We start from the raw sequence: 13,562 nt of genomic DNA, 5'->3' as shown, positions 1-13,562 counted from the left end.
GCGTTTTGTTTGAAAGAAGGATAAACAGAAAATTGATGAAAGGTTGTTAACAAAAATACAGCCTTAGTGAACCGGAGTTTTAGTCCAAGTATTCTTGGGTGCAAATATGCAAGTGTTTGTTGTTATTGGCCGATGAATCATAATATACACAGCGCCGCATTCCGGTTTCCGGATTCCTCTGATCTGGGCCTGGATATCCATGTATCCTACCCGTACCCAAACTGTTCACACTTGACGCCACTGCATGCGACGCTGCAGCCCAGGCCCAGCCCAATTCAATCCTCCAATGACGAACTCACGAAACTATGCATGCTGTATTATCCTATTCTGCTATTCATAGAATGTATGGACAAAAAGCTGAAAAAGATCCCCCAATGGGCCGGGCCCTACCCCTCACGGTCCATAAATCGCACTCCCGAGGTGGGTCCGGTTGTGGGCCCCTGAGGATTTCGAATCGAAATCCAGATTTCAATGCAATTAATCAATTCGCCCGCTCAAATCCAACTCAAACGGTCCAACAAATGTTTCTTTTCTATTCTTCTATTCCTAAGGAGTTTTAACTGTTCAGTCCATTATTAGAAATTCTAGCTCCGCTTTATGATGTCAGTACAGTCTATTTATCCCAAAAATTTAAATAATAATTGTATGATGCTGGAAAGGTAGGCTACCGAAATCTGAAAAGCTCAATTTGAAACGTGAACGAATCAACAAACCCCAAGTTCCCAACTGAGCTGAACTCCCTCTCGAAGTCTTCGCCCGCTTCTTTCTTGTATTCTCTGTCTCCTACCTCATTTGAGGTTTAGCTTCCTGAACCTGAGGGTGTGCAACTTACAGGATCAATCTGTGATAACGCTCCAAAATACTTGATCCTAAACCCAGTCCATTTCGATAGATCATCGGCATATCGACCGATTTGAGCTCTAATGGCGAATTCTGAGCCGGCTTCACTTGCAGTGTGTCCGACTGTTTCTCCTCTGACTTCGGTAACATTCTCCGTACAATAGTTGTTAATTCCGTAATTTCTTTCTTTTGTTCCTGGAATACATCCCCTTCTGGAATTTTTCCGTTTATTCCCATTGTTAACCTTTTTTTTATGGTGCAAATCTTTGTTTCAACCTTCTAAATGAAGGAGCTTCTCGATCTTCTTCCAAATATGAATTTTTGCTACTTGGCCTAACATTGACTATCCTATTCTTCGTGTATATGTTCAGAAAAAAGAAAACATGACTCCCATTGGCTCAAAGATCTCTGTGAGTTGGACTCTTTGCTCTCTCTCTCTCTCTCTCTCTCTCTCCCTACCTACCTATCTATCTATCTATCTATCTATCTATCTCATAATCAGTATCACTCTCACTAAAGTGCTCCAATGCCCTGACCGTCATTTGCAGGAATTAAACGAATCTAGATCGGAGCTGCTTAGCAGAATTCAAGGGTTAAAACAGGTGATTCGCGACGGCCTTTTTTCCCCTTTTACAGAAGCCTTTCTCTCCCTTACTGACTACTTTTTTTTCTTGCGCGCATTACAGGACTTGCAGAACTGGAGGTCCAAATTAGATACCCAAGTTAAAATCTACCGCGATGTGAGTGTTATGAGTGTTTCTTCCCTTTTCCTTCTTCTGTTTTTCTAATTGTCTTGGATTTGCATTACTGGTTTTCTTGTGAGGTTATTTTGTGCCGCGATGCCTCTTTTGGCTTTTCCAGATGCTCTTGTAATCTTCTGACTTAGGGCTTGTATTAATTAATTATCTTCTAAGTAGGTTATTTCTTTTCATTTGATTAGGATGCTTATCTGGTGGTTATGCAATATTTCCTCTTATAATACAAAACATGCATGTATTATTTAGACTTCTTTGCTTTAAAAGGATTTATCAACAGAGTAATTTGTTGTTCATAACATCTATTGCTAACATTGCTAAGGCTGCGTTTGGAATCAGTGTAAAAGTTTACACCGGTTTGATTTTGTCCGCATTTGGACGGAGAGTGTAATCATGATCGACGTAAAACTCCACTCTGATTCAGTTTTGCGTATGTTTGGAAGGAGTGGAGTTTTACGTTGATAGTCGATGTAAAACCTATCAAACATAAAGGTTTACATTGATTATTGATGTAAATACTACGTCGATTTAATCGATGTAAAACTTTACACTCTTCACCCATCGCATTTTTCAAAAAGCAGCGGTTACTTTCACAGTTCAGTGTAAAATGTCATTGGTGTACTTTACACCGATGACGTTTTACACTGATTCTAAATGCAGCCTAGTTGTCTGAGTTCCTGCATTCCCTTCAAATCTATTGCTAATTTTCGTTCTGTTTTCTATCATGTTTTGTGTTATGCTTTGGTGAAGAGAAGCGTTGCAACTAAGGGATGTTAACAGATTAACTATGTTGTGAAAAACCTAGAAACACTGATTTGAACGCACAAAATAACAGAGTAAGTGTTGCTTGGATTGGTATTGCAAATAACCCGATTGATATATTGACAAAGCCTCTTCTTATGGCTAAGTTCAAGTGTTGCTTGGATTTGATTGGTGTATGCAACACTCGAGATATGCCTATTGGGGGCTTATGTAGAGAAGGTGGAGAGAGTCTACTTTTATTGTGTGGCTTGATAGAATTCAAGCCAAGGTGGAGATTTTTTGAGTTTGTGCCTTGAATTTTAATCTACAACATGCTCAATGATCCGACCAGATGTTTTGGGGAAGAACCCGAATAGGAATCTTCAATGAGGTCTGTGGTGGTAGTGAAGGATATGGACCAGGCTGCTTTGTTTATTGGTCCTATATTGATTGTAGGGCTTTCTGAACCATGTAAATCTGCATGCGTTTTTTGTTCTCCTCTCCTTTTTCCTTCTCTTTTCAATATCTGTGTGCTTCATTTTTGTGCCATTCGAACTTGCTTGATTCTGGTTTGGTGTAACAGATCTCTTCTTAATGATACAATAGGTGGTTTTCTATGAACATGCCTAAGCCATCTTAGTCTACTTTCTCTCACTTTGTTATCAATTTGGATTGCCTCTATGGTCCTATAAATGCAGTCATTTGTCTACTACATTCAGCAGTTTATTTTATGCACTTATTTATTAATTATTACTTTATATGTTGAATTCTCTAGAACAAAAGCTGCTAATTTGTAGTTAAACTCAATGGTTTCAATCTTGTTAGAGCCATTTTGTTTATTTATTAAATTTTTGAAGATTGTGCCCTTTATACTTAAATAAAGAACTTGTGTCACCAGGGTTAATTAAGTGGTGGTGATTCTCATGCCTTAAATTGAAACTTGATATGCAAACAGAAAAAAGTAGGAGGGGGTGAGCTGCCTCTTGATATTTGATATATAACAGTTCTCTCTCCTTATGGCCATGGTCAAACCTTAAGGCTTTATTTGGTTTGTGAGAAGATTTGGGTGGGATGGGAAATGATGGGATGAGAAAGTGTGAAATTTTCACTTTTTATTGTTTGGTATACAATGGTGGAAAAAATCCTTTTTCCATGTTTGTTTTGTGGGAAGAAAACAAGTCTAACTAAGGAAGATAGAGGGGAGAAGGAAGAAAACACCGCGTTTGGTGCATTCTGAATTTCTGATGCATTGTTATCCAAACAAAAGCTAGTCATGACCAAAACCATATCGGAATCTAAAGAATAATTGGCATCATTCGAAACACCCAAATAGCAAGCCAGATGGATATTCGATTCAATGTTCATCATGTCATGGGGAAAAGCAAGTCAAACAATAAAACAAACATAGCAAAACGAATAACTTTATACACAGATCAAGCAATAAAGCTCAATTCATTAACTCTCTCTCCCTTTTTTTTTCCTGAGCAAGAACCAATACGTTATTTCTCTCTTTCAAATTACACATCATGATAACATTAGGTTTATATCAAAATGAAAACAATAAACAAGAAAGAGATACAATACAGAGAGGTCGGAATGCGAATCACCGATCTCATAATCATAACTAGAAGCGGAATCGGAGTCATCAAATGAGTAATTGTAGCACAAATCGGTGGAGGGAAGCAGAAGAAAGTCCACAAGCAGAAAACTAGACAACCTAATTGCTGCAACTATAAAAGACACATAAACTCCAATACTTGTTGGCTGCTCAATATCTTCGGATTGCAAGCAATGTATTGGCACACATTCACTAAGAGGTTTGGTACAACCACCACAATAAGACTATTAAAAACCATCTCTCCTGTGTATTCGTCCTCTCTTGTTTTCTGATGTTGTGCTTCTCACTTCAATTCAAATCTTCATTTCAATTCTTCTTGTGAGTTGTGACAAGGAAAACCATGGAGAAAATGGAAAAGAGAGAGAATGGAGTTTCACTCTAGCCAAACCTTCGCCGGTGACATCAAAGGAAACAACTGGATCTCCAACCATTGAGGGGGAAGTAAAAGAGATGGGGAAGAAAGAAGAATGAGCCAAAAAACAAAATAGCAGATGAGCAAAGGAAGTAGAAGATGGATCTAGTCTTACCTTTGAACGAAATGGCCAAAGAAATTGTCAGCAATCCAACTGTTGGGATGGGTAGAGGTCGAAGAATAAGAGTCTCTTGAGGCTCTCTACTCTAACCAAACCTGTAATATATTTTCAACAAAGTTTTCTCACTGGGGCTGCACTATTTTGGTGAGGTCCCGATTACACGATTTTGGGATCCCGCATCCCACATTTTTTTCATCCCATCCCCCTATTTCTCTTAAAACAAACAAGGGAAAAGGAATATTTTTGGAATATTTCTTTTTTCTCATCCCCATCCCACAAACCAAACAAAGCCTAAGTAAACAATACCCCTTTGTCTTTTGAGCACTAGAGATGGAGTAGGTTAAGGATGGAGGCTTGAAGGCTTCTTTCATCTTAAGATGGTGGCCAACACAAATATTCCAAGGCTCTATTACTTGAATACTAGACTTTAACATTGCACATGGCTCAAAATTCATTATTCTTAACATTTATTGACTATTCATGTATTGTTAGTTACCAGGTGTCAAAACAGTCAATTGAACACTGTTGTTCTAGTCAAGTTCTTTGGAGATGAATTATAAATGACTCAGGAATTCTGCTAGGCAATATGATTTGGGGCCGAAAACAACCCGAAAAGCTCAAACCGGCTATCTACTAGACCAATAGCTTGAAAGCCATATTTTCATGTTAAAAGTAACTATTTTCTCTTGGTAGTTTTTAAGCAAAAGATATATTTGAAATCCCTAGTCTTGGGAAAAGTGCCAATTCAAAGTGAGGTATAGGGCTGTAGTGGACTAGTGGACTCTGATACCTAGAACTTGTTCAAGGATTTTGTATTGTGTTGGATATTTCAAACGTAGTTTAAATTCCATTAAGTTCTAACCTTCATCTTCCTTGTTAGCTAGTCAATCTGCTTGATTACCTCTGTGTGTCCAAACTGCTTTTTTCTTATTTTTTAACTAACCAACCACCATATGAGAGTCCCTTTCGATGATTATTCTCTACAAGTTCACTTCTTTTGCTTTTTGTACCCCATATAATGCAGCCATTCACATGGTTTTTAAAAACGAATCAGTGATCGAACCGATCAGGGGTCCGGTTACCGGTTCAAATGGTTCGACCATTTGACCTGAACGGCCGACCTGTTCTGACAAAAAAATAAAAAATTGGAAAACGGTCAAAACCGTTCAAATGGCTTGAACGGTTTGAATGGTTAACCGGCCGGTTCAGCGGTTTGCTGACCAAAATCAACAATTTTGAGGGAAAAAGCAGTTTTGGAGGAAAACGGAACCGATCAGGTGACCGGTTCCCGGTTTTTCCAGTCCGACCGTCCGGTCTGGTCCGACTTTGAAAACAGTGGCCATTCAGTCTTCGTAGAGTCTTCCAAACTTACTGAACCTGAGAACAATTCCAAGATGTGACCTTCCTTATCCCTAAAAACACCTCCCACACCTAAGGGGCTGGATTTCAAATGCTACCACCATCAAAATTTAGTTTCATAAAGATGTCTTCAGGTGGTTCCCACTCTTTAATGCATTTTGAACTTTCTTGATGATGCTGCCACTTCCCTAAAGTTCTTCATGTTTGGTCCATTAGCCTTGGCTAACTTAGATTACCCTCTTTGCTATTTGGCCATTTAAGGCCAACATTTTTAATATAATGCAAGTATGCAACCCTAGACCAATAGGCCACAACCTACAATAATTGGAAGAGAATATATGTAACAAGTTGTGACATTTAATTATGTTACAATTATGAATTATATAAGTAGACAAAAGTTTACTATTCACTTCCAAGAGCTTTCTGTACTTTTCCTTCTGAGTGGTAGAACAAAAGGATGTTAAGATGAAGGAATAGAGGGTGCATATTCATAAAGATGGTAAACTCTGGATGTCTGGTGTGATGAACACCTCAACATACTGGCATCATTAGGGACAACAACTTGTTTGCAATAAGGTTATTCTAGTTGTAGGATATGACTAAAATGTCTAGAAGATATTGTTGTTCAATCCTACATGCTTGTGGTATTTCTAGAGAATTTTTCTCTTTGAAAATGCTTAAATGGTGCTTATTCTTGAGTTAAGTGGTGGAGCAAATGGTACGAGTTCCTGTAAGAAAATGATTAGGACCTTGAAACTTGGAATGCTCCTTGACTAAGAAAGTTGAGTCATGATTGTTGAATGGGAATGCAAATTGTTATTGGCACATACTTCATGCTTTTGTATTCCAAGAGTTATGCATGATATAAAAGCCACTGTCTACAACTTTAAAAAATCACTTAAAATTTGCTAATCTTAGTTGTAGATATAGAGTTGTGATAGAAGATAGTTGTTTGTTTTGTGGCATCCAATAGGAGTAAAATGGCATGGGAAGATTAGCATGTTTTTTTTAATGGATGGGGCGCTGGTTCACTGCAACGGGCTACCAGAGCTTCACCTTGGAAGGCCATATAGGCGATTCTACCTTGTTTCTTGCCTCTTGTAAGGTATGAACTCAATTCTGGCAACCTAATCAAATTCTGGGATCAAATCTGGTATGGGAACTCCCCTTTGAAGGACTTATACCCCTCTTTGTATTCTTTATCATGTTTCAAGAGTGAGCCCATTTCTACTTTCTTAGTCCCTTCAAACTTAATCAATGGTTTTGATTGGAACCTTGGCTTTAGAAGGGGATTAAGGGATTCAGAAATTGATAGTGTACTCTCTTTAATCCAAAACCTTGAAGGAACTTTCCTTGATCCTGATAAGTCTGACGAAAGAATTTGGACACCTTCCTCTTTGGGTCTGTTCTCTTATAACTCTTTCTTCAAAGTTTTAACCCAACCTCCCCTTAGTCCCCTTCAATATTTTCCTGTTAAGGAGGTATGGTGCAAGCCTATCCCACCTAGGATTGTGGCTTTTTGTTGGGAAGTTGTACACGAAAGAATAAATACTTTTGATTGGTTACAAAGGAAGAGGAAAAATTGGTGCCTTTCCCCACATTAGTGTGTTAAGGCTAATAGTGAGACTTGCTTTCATTTGTTTATTACTTGTCCGTTTGTTGCTGGCATTTGGGAATGGATTTTTTCCTTATTTGAATGCAGGTGGACACCTTTGACTGACATCAAAAGTCTTTTTGATCCAACTTCCTGTCCATGGCTGAGGAAGATAGGTAACATCATGTGGAAGAGTGTTAGGGCGGCAATAATCTGTGTAGTGTGGGAAGAAAGAAATGCAAGAATTTTTAGAGAAAAGGAAATAACAAAAGAGGCATTGATTGAATCGATACTGATAAGAATGGCTCAATGGCTGGAAATCCTTGGAAAGCTTCTCACATATATCCACTGATGACATCATTAGAAACTGGAAGGTAGTGGCAGACTCAAATGTCAATAAGTAGCCTATTATTCCTATCTGGGCCCCTGCTGAAAGAGGATTTATAAAGCTTAACTTTGACGGAAGTAGCATGGGAAACCCAGGAAGGTCAGGAATTAGAGGTGTATTCAGGGACGAGGAGGGTAAAGTGTGTGCATGATTCTCAGGCCCAGTAGGTGAAGGAGACTCACTAAGAGTGGAAGTAATGGCAGTTATTGAAGGGGTGCAAAGGGCTAGAAACATGAATATTAGAAAGCTAATCATTGTAGGGGATTCCAAACTGGTAGTGGCTTGGCTACTGGATGAGGAAAGTAGGATGTGGAAATACAATAATGAGAAAAACAAATTCAGATGGATCACAAAGGACATAGAACTGAGAATACAGTGGGTGAAAAGAACAGCTAATTCGATGGCTGATGCACTAGCCAAGCAAGGGGTTGGGAGAATTCAAACATTTTGGGCACAAATGTATTTTAATTATAACTAAAGTTAAAGGGGAGAGATAAGAGGGCTTGTCTCTCTCCCACTTTCTCTTGTACACTTTCTTTTAAATTCAATGAAGTAATCAGTTATTTTTTTTTGGAAAAGGTAAGGTATTTTATTAAATCAAGAACCAGTACAAGGAGCCTAGGCCATTGGAGGCTGCCTAGAGCCACCACAAATTACAGATACATCCAGTTCTGAGATCTAAACAACAGACTCAAATTCTGATTTTTAAACACCTCTGTTGCCAACACCCAGGATAGAAATTTACCCATAGCTTTCTGCACCATTTCCTCTGGAGATTTAGCTTTGCTTGAAAAGTTCTGTTATTTCTTTCAATCCAGATAGTACAAAGCACAGAAGCCAGAATAGTCTTCCAAACCAAAGTACCTTTCTTGCTGAGATCCTCAATCTGCCAACACAACAGCAGATCCTTCACAGAGTTTGGCATTGCCCGGCTGATTTCCAAAACTTGAAGAAAATGCCTCCAAATATAATTTGAGACTGGGCAATGTAAGGCCAGATGTTCAGTAGTTTCTATTGGCCCACCTCACAAGCCACACGACATGTCCGAAACCTGTATGCCACGTTTCACTAGATTTACTTTGGATAGACATTTATTTAAAGCCATTGTCCAGAGCAAAAACTTCACTTTGGAAGGACTGATTGAGTTCCAAATCTGCCTAGCCGGAAAGTTTCCTTGACCTGAACTTATCAACTTACTAAACATAGACTTGACAGAGAATCTGCCATCAGCTTCCCATTTCCATCTCCAAGCATCCTCCATGTTTGAGTCAATCCTTTGGTTATGGAGTAATCGGTTATTCATAAAAAAACATGTAACTTCGTTAAATTTATGGGAAATTACAAGCAGAGGAAGGTAAATTGTCTTAACTCCCCTGCAAACAAAACAAAACAAAATACAATATTAGAAATGAGACCAAAACTAAGAATCACTATTTACCCCTTATTTAGCTAGCCCATCAGCAAATGAGTTAGTAGTTCTCTTCACCCAACTGCATTTTATCTCAGTGTCCTTAGCTAGCCATTTGAATTTTTTTCCTTTCATTGCTAAAGTTCTACATGCCAGTCTTGTCTTCCTTTAACCATCTTACCACTATCTCCGAATCACCTTTTAATACAATCGTCCTAATGTTCAATTCTTTTGCTCTTTGGATTCCTTCCAATGCCACAAAGATCTCATCCCTAAGAGATTCACCCTTTCCATTTGGGCCTGAGAAAATGTCTAAAACATTCCCTTCCTCATTCCTGAAAACTCCCCCAATACTTGACCAATGATTTAAAAGGCGTGCCCGGACGCACAGGCGAGGTGCAGTTCAGGGTAGGCACCTCGCCCAGGTCCTAGGCATAGCCCTTTCAAAAGGCGCACGCCTGGTGCAACTTTTGCCTCAGCCTAGGTGTGCGCCTTTTGAAACTTTGACGCTTTTTTGTTTTTTTTGTGTCTAGTGGCTGTGCTGGGGGCTCCACCCCCGAACCCCCATGCCACGCCACTCAAGGCAAGCCTAAACAAGTCCACGTTAGGTCTTAAATTCTTAGTTCTCACACAAAAAATAATGATTTTATAATTTTTATTGCTTTTTAAGAAAACATTTTATTAGGATGAATGAATGAACAACATTACCAAATAGGGGGTTCTCAAAGCTCCGGTCTCGAGGGACATGGTACAAAGGCGTCTTGTAGAATCGGGAATGTAATATGCTTTACATCACATTAGCTACTTGAAGTAATGTGATTGAGAAAAAAAGAGATTGTGGGTTTTATATGCTTGAAAATGTTTTATATATTTGATTTTATTTTTAAATTCTCATTTGAATATGCTTTACATGTTATATTTATGTATTTTAATATTATATAATAGGTTTTTCAAAACATTTATTTTAAAACTAAAGTATATATTTTTTGCACCTTGCTTAAAAAGGCGTGCACCTTGCCCTTGCGCCTTTGACCCCTGTGCCTTGTGCTTTTAAAACACTGTACCTGATAGCCCTAGATTCCCTATGCTACTGCCATTGAAATTCAGTTTTATGGAATCGGGGGGGGGGGGGGCGTGAAATCCATGAGAAACTTGGAACCCTCTTAATTTGGGCTGAACTTGCCATCTCTTTGTAGTTTCTCAACAGCTCATCTGGGGAAAAATCTGTTAATAAGTCCAAGGATTTCAGCCATGGCAGATTAGCATGGTTATGCATTCACAAATTGCAAGAAAGTGAATGAGCTGCTGATGTAGGACTGGAGGCTTTGATTCCAAATAATGTAGGACTAGAATAACCTATGGATGAGTCTAGGATGGTAATGGTGGGCTACGTAGAGTTTAGGAATGATTTTAGAACTGAAGGGAAGGATTAAGAGGTGACATAATGGTTTTGGATCAAATTGTTGATAACTACATATTCTCTAATGGAGGGTGAAAATAGAAAATTCAAAAGCTAAGCTTAGGAAGTTTTTGAGTTAATAGTTACAGACTATAGAGGGAAACCCAATTTGGTTGGTAGCAGCATATGTGGCTTTTTGGATTGCAAGGCTTTCAATGGTAATGCATATTAAGATGAGATTGCTACTTTGTTTAGTAATTTACATTGGACGTTATCTTGTAAAAGTTCTTGAACACATTCAGAAGATACATGTTTAATGTTTTGTGCTTGGCTATTCTTTTTCCTTTATGTGAAAAAAAAATGATGTATTACTTTGTTATTAACTTAATACTACATTTAACTGGAAATTTGTCTTGGGATGGGCTTAGTTCTATTTTGAGAAGAGAGAAGCCCATTAGGGCATAAAAGTACTATCTCATCTATTGGAAAACAATGCAAGATTTCAACCACAAAACTGGATGGCATTGTCTGTATCTTATTAAAAAAAAAGTTACACCACTGGAGCCTCCTAGGCTCCTACCATATGGGAAGTGGCATTTTTGGATTAGTTCATTATGTACTAATTGCACCATTGTCCTGCATATCTTATTAAAAAAAGTTACTTCAGTGGAGCCTCCTACCATATCGGAAGTGGCATTCTTGGATTACTTCATTATGTAGTAATTGCACCATTGCCCTGCATAACTGATCATGCTTTTATCAGCATTTTTCTAGCCAAATCATTCGCATCAGTATGGAACTATAACAAAGAAAAGGTACAAAAAATTGAGAATTTTACTATTGGAAAGAATTCAGAAATTCAGGGTTGAGGTTCAAATTGGAACCCTTGGGTTGACGATCAAAATCATGAATTGTAATTTCTTGTCAACTGTGCACATTGTTTTAAATGGCTTGAGCCTTGAGGGGTAGGTGCATAGATTTTGCCTCAAGGCCTAGGCCCATGTTAGAATGAGGCATACGGGTCAAACCTCAAGGCGCAAGGCATAGCTTGAGGTGTGAAAAGGTTTAAGCTTCACGACATAATGATTATTTAGTGATGTAATACAAAAAATATATTCTATGCTTTTTAATAGTTCAAAATATATGAGAGAAGCACTTTTGTAATTATGGGCCAAAAAAGAGCAAAAATGAAAAGCCAATAGGGCAAATCAAGTTCTATTAGTTTCTCTTAGTGTTTTAGGAGAGTTCAGTGCAAAGAAGGGCCAATTAAGTTCTTAGTTTCTCTTGGGTAAATCAAATAGGATTTTTTTTCTTATTATTCTAAAATCAAACATCCCAAGCTTGTTATTTTTCTCATTTCTTTTCCTAATGGGTTTATTTTTCTTTTTATTGATTTTTTTTTCTTTTTGCATGGATCAATTCAACTAAGTTGTTTCCTTTCTTCTAGATTGTTGGGTGACAAAAATCTAGTATCAGTTATATGGATGATTCATCATATGTTTCCTTTCCTCTAAATTGGTGATGATTCATCATATGTTTCCTTTCCTCTAAATTGGTCTTTTGAATAACTTGAGAACTTTGCATTTTGAAACATTGAAATATCAAATGTTTATAATTGTTAGTTGGTTAGTTATTATTTTGTTAACACTTGAAAGCTAGAACTTATTGCTTATAAAGTTCTATTTTATGGACATTTATTCCTTCTATCATTCTAACTTGGTATGTTATATGCTATTTTTATCATTTATAAACATTAATTAACTTCTTTTCCTAATTTTTAAGGCTTACGCTTCACAACACCTTGAGGCTTATGCCTCTCAAGTCTCACACTATTATGCCTCAGTTACGCCTTGTAGCCTTTTAGAACCTTGACTGTGTGTGTATATACTGATGTTCTGCAACTTGTAATGCAGGAGCTATCAGAACTCAAGAAATCTCTCAATGTGGAGGTGGAGCAACTAAGATCAGTAAGTTCCACTCTAACCAGATGCTTGTTATTTCCTCTTTGTTTTTCATAGTTGTTTGTATTTCTATATGTTTAGTATTTCTTTTTATTTTTGAAATTTGCATAGTGTTGATTAATAACACTAATTAGGAATTTCAAGAACTGAAAACTACTCTCCAACAGCAACAAGAGGATGTAGCTGCTAATCTAAGGAACTTGGGGGTAATGTTTTAACTTGAGTGGCTATTTTCGTTTGATTTCAGCAGGAACCGTATTCTATTAAAATTTTGGGGAATTGATTTACATATATAAAACAAACAGAACTGCCAGTTTCTGTTTGACAAAAAAGTTACATCTAGCTGATTATTTTGGTGCTCCTGTAGTTGCAAGATATGTCAGAGGTTGCCAAGGAAACCAAAACTCCTGAGGCAGAAGAAAAGAAAGCAGAGGAAATTCCAGCACCATCAGAGGAGAATAGTGAGGGTATTCAACATTAATTGGATTTTACCTGGAGCAATCTCAAGTTGTCTCTCAAAGGAGAGACTGTTTGGTCCGAAGCCATTGTTTTCTGTCAAATAGGGAAGAGGCTTTTTGCCCATTTTCTTTTCACTTACGAGAAAATGAAATGATGAGAGCTGTAACAGCTGTAGATAAGTTAAAAGACTTGACATTGCTTTTCAAGATGGAACATGCCTGTAGTAATTGTTTTATTATTACTCCCTTAGTTTCCTCCATAGCCCCCTCTTCAACTTAGAGATTTTTTGTTTTTAATTTTTCAATGAGTTGTCTTTTAGTCCAGGCCTTGTTTAATGCTTGCTGTGGCTGTAATATTCCCCACATCTTTCATGTTAGTCTTTTGATTTGTTTCTATAACCTTCTTTTTGGTGTAAAAGAAAATCAAAGCATCCTGCCCAACTTTTACCTAAAGCTAATTAGGTTAAACTTCCGCAGAACCGTTTGAGCCCATTGTTAGGGTTTGGTT

General features: G+C 37.8%; 1 protein-coding gene across 2 annotated transcripts; it reads left to right on the top strand.

The window, feature by feature from the left end:
- Positions 1-558: 558 nt before the first annotated feature.
- LOC148861548 (uncharacterized) lies at positions 559-13,314 on the top strand. Of its 2 annotated transcripts, none has more exons than XM_088984635.1 (7): positions 559-983; positions 1,212-1,250; positions 1,389-1,442; positions 1,527-1,580; positions 12,549-12,602; positions 12,731-12,802; positions 12,964-13,314. In XM_088984635.1, the coding sequence occupies exons 1-7, from the start codon at positions 924-926 to the stop codon at positions 13,075-13,077; spliced, it is 447 nt and encodes a 148-aa protein (XP_088840761.1). In that variant the 5' UTR covers positions 559-923; the 3' UTR covers positions 13,078-13,314. The 2 variants fall into 2 exon arrangements, with proteins under 2 accessions (XP_088840761.1, XP_088840762.1); XM_088984636.1 differs by having other exon boundaries at positions 618-983; positions 12,764-12,802.
- The last annotated feature ends 248 nt before the right edge of the window (positions 13,315-13,562 follow it).

Source organism: Nelumbo lutea, chromosome 4 (genome assembly GCF_056320005.1).
Source record: "Nelumbo lutea isolate HS-2025 chromosome 4, American lotus-T2T, whole genome shotgun sequence".
Lineage (NCBI taxonomy): Eukaryota > Viridiplantae > Streptophyta > Magnoliopsida > Proteales > Nelumbonaceae > Nelumbo > Nelumbo lutea.
Note: the sequence above shows the minus strand (reverse complement) of the source record. Positions and strands in the feature narration are given on the sequence as shown.

What these genes read in the sequence shown, in the direction of transcription:
- LOC148861548 (XM_088984635.1), top strand. Translation starts at nt 924, where the DNA reads ATGGCGAATTCTGAGCCGGCTTCACTTGCAGTGTGTCCGACTGTTTCT. An exon ending in GAATTCAAGGGTTAAAACAG is followed by an intron (nt 1,443 to 1,526) that starts GTGATTCGCGAC and finishes CGCGCATTACAG; the next exon opens with GACTTGCAGAACTGGAGGTC. An exon ending in AAGTTAAAATCTACCGCGAT is followed by an intron (nt 1,581 to 12,548) that starts GTGAGTGTTATG and finishes CTTGTAATGCAG; the next exon opens with GAGCTATCAGAACTCAAGAA.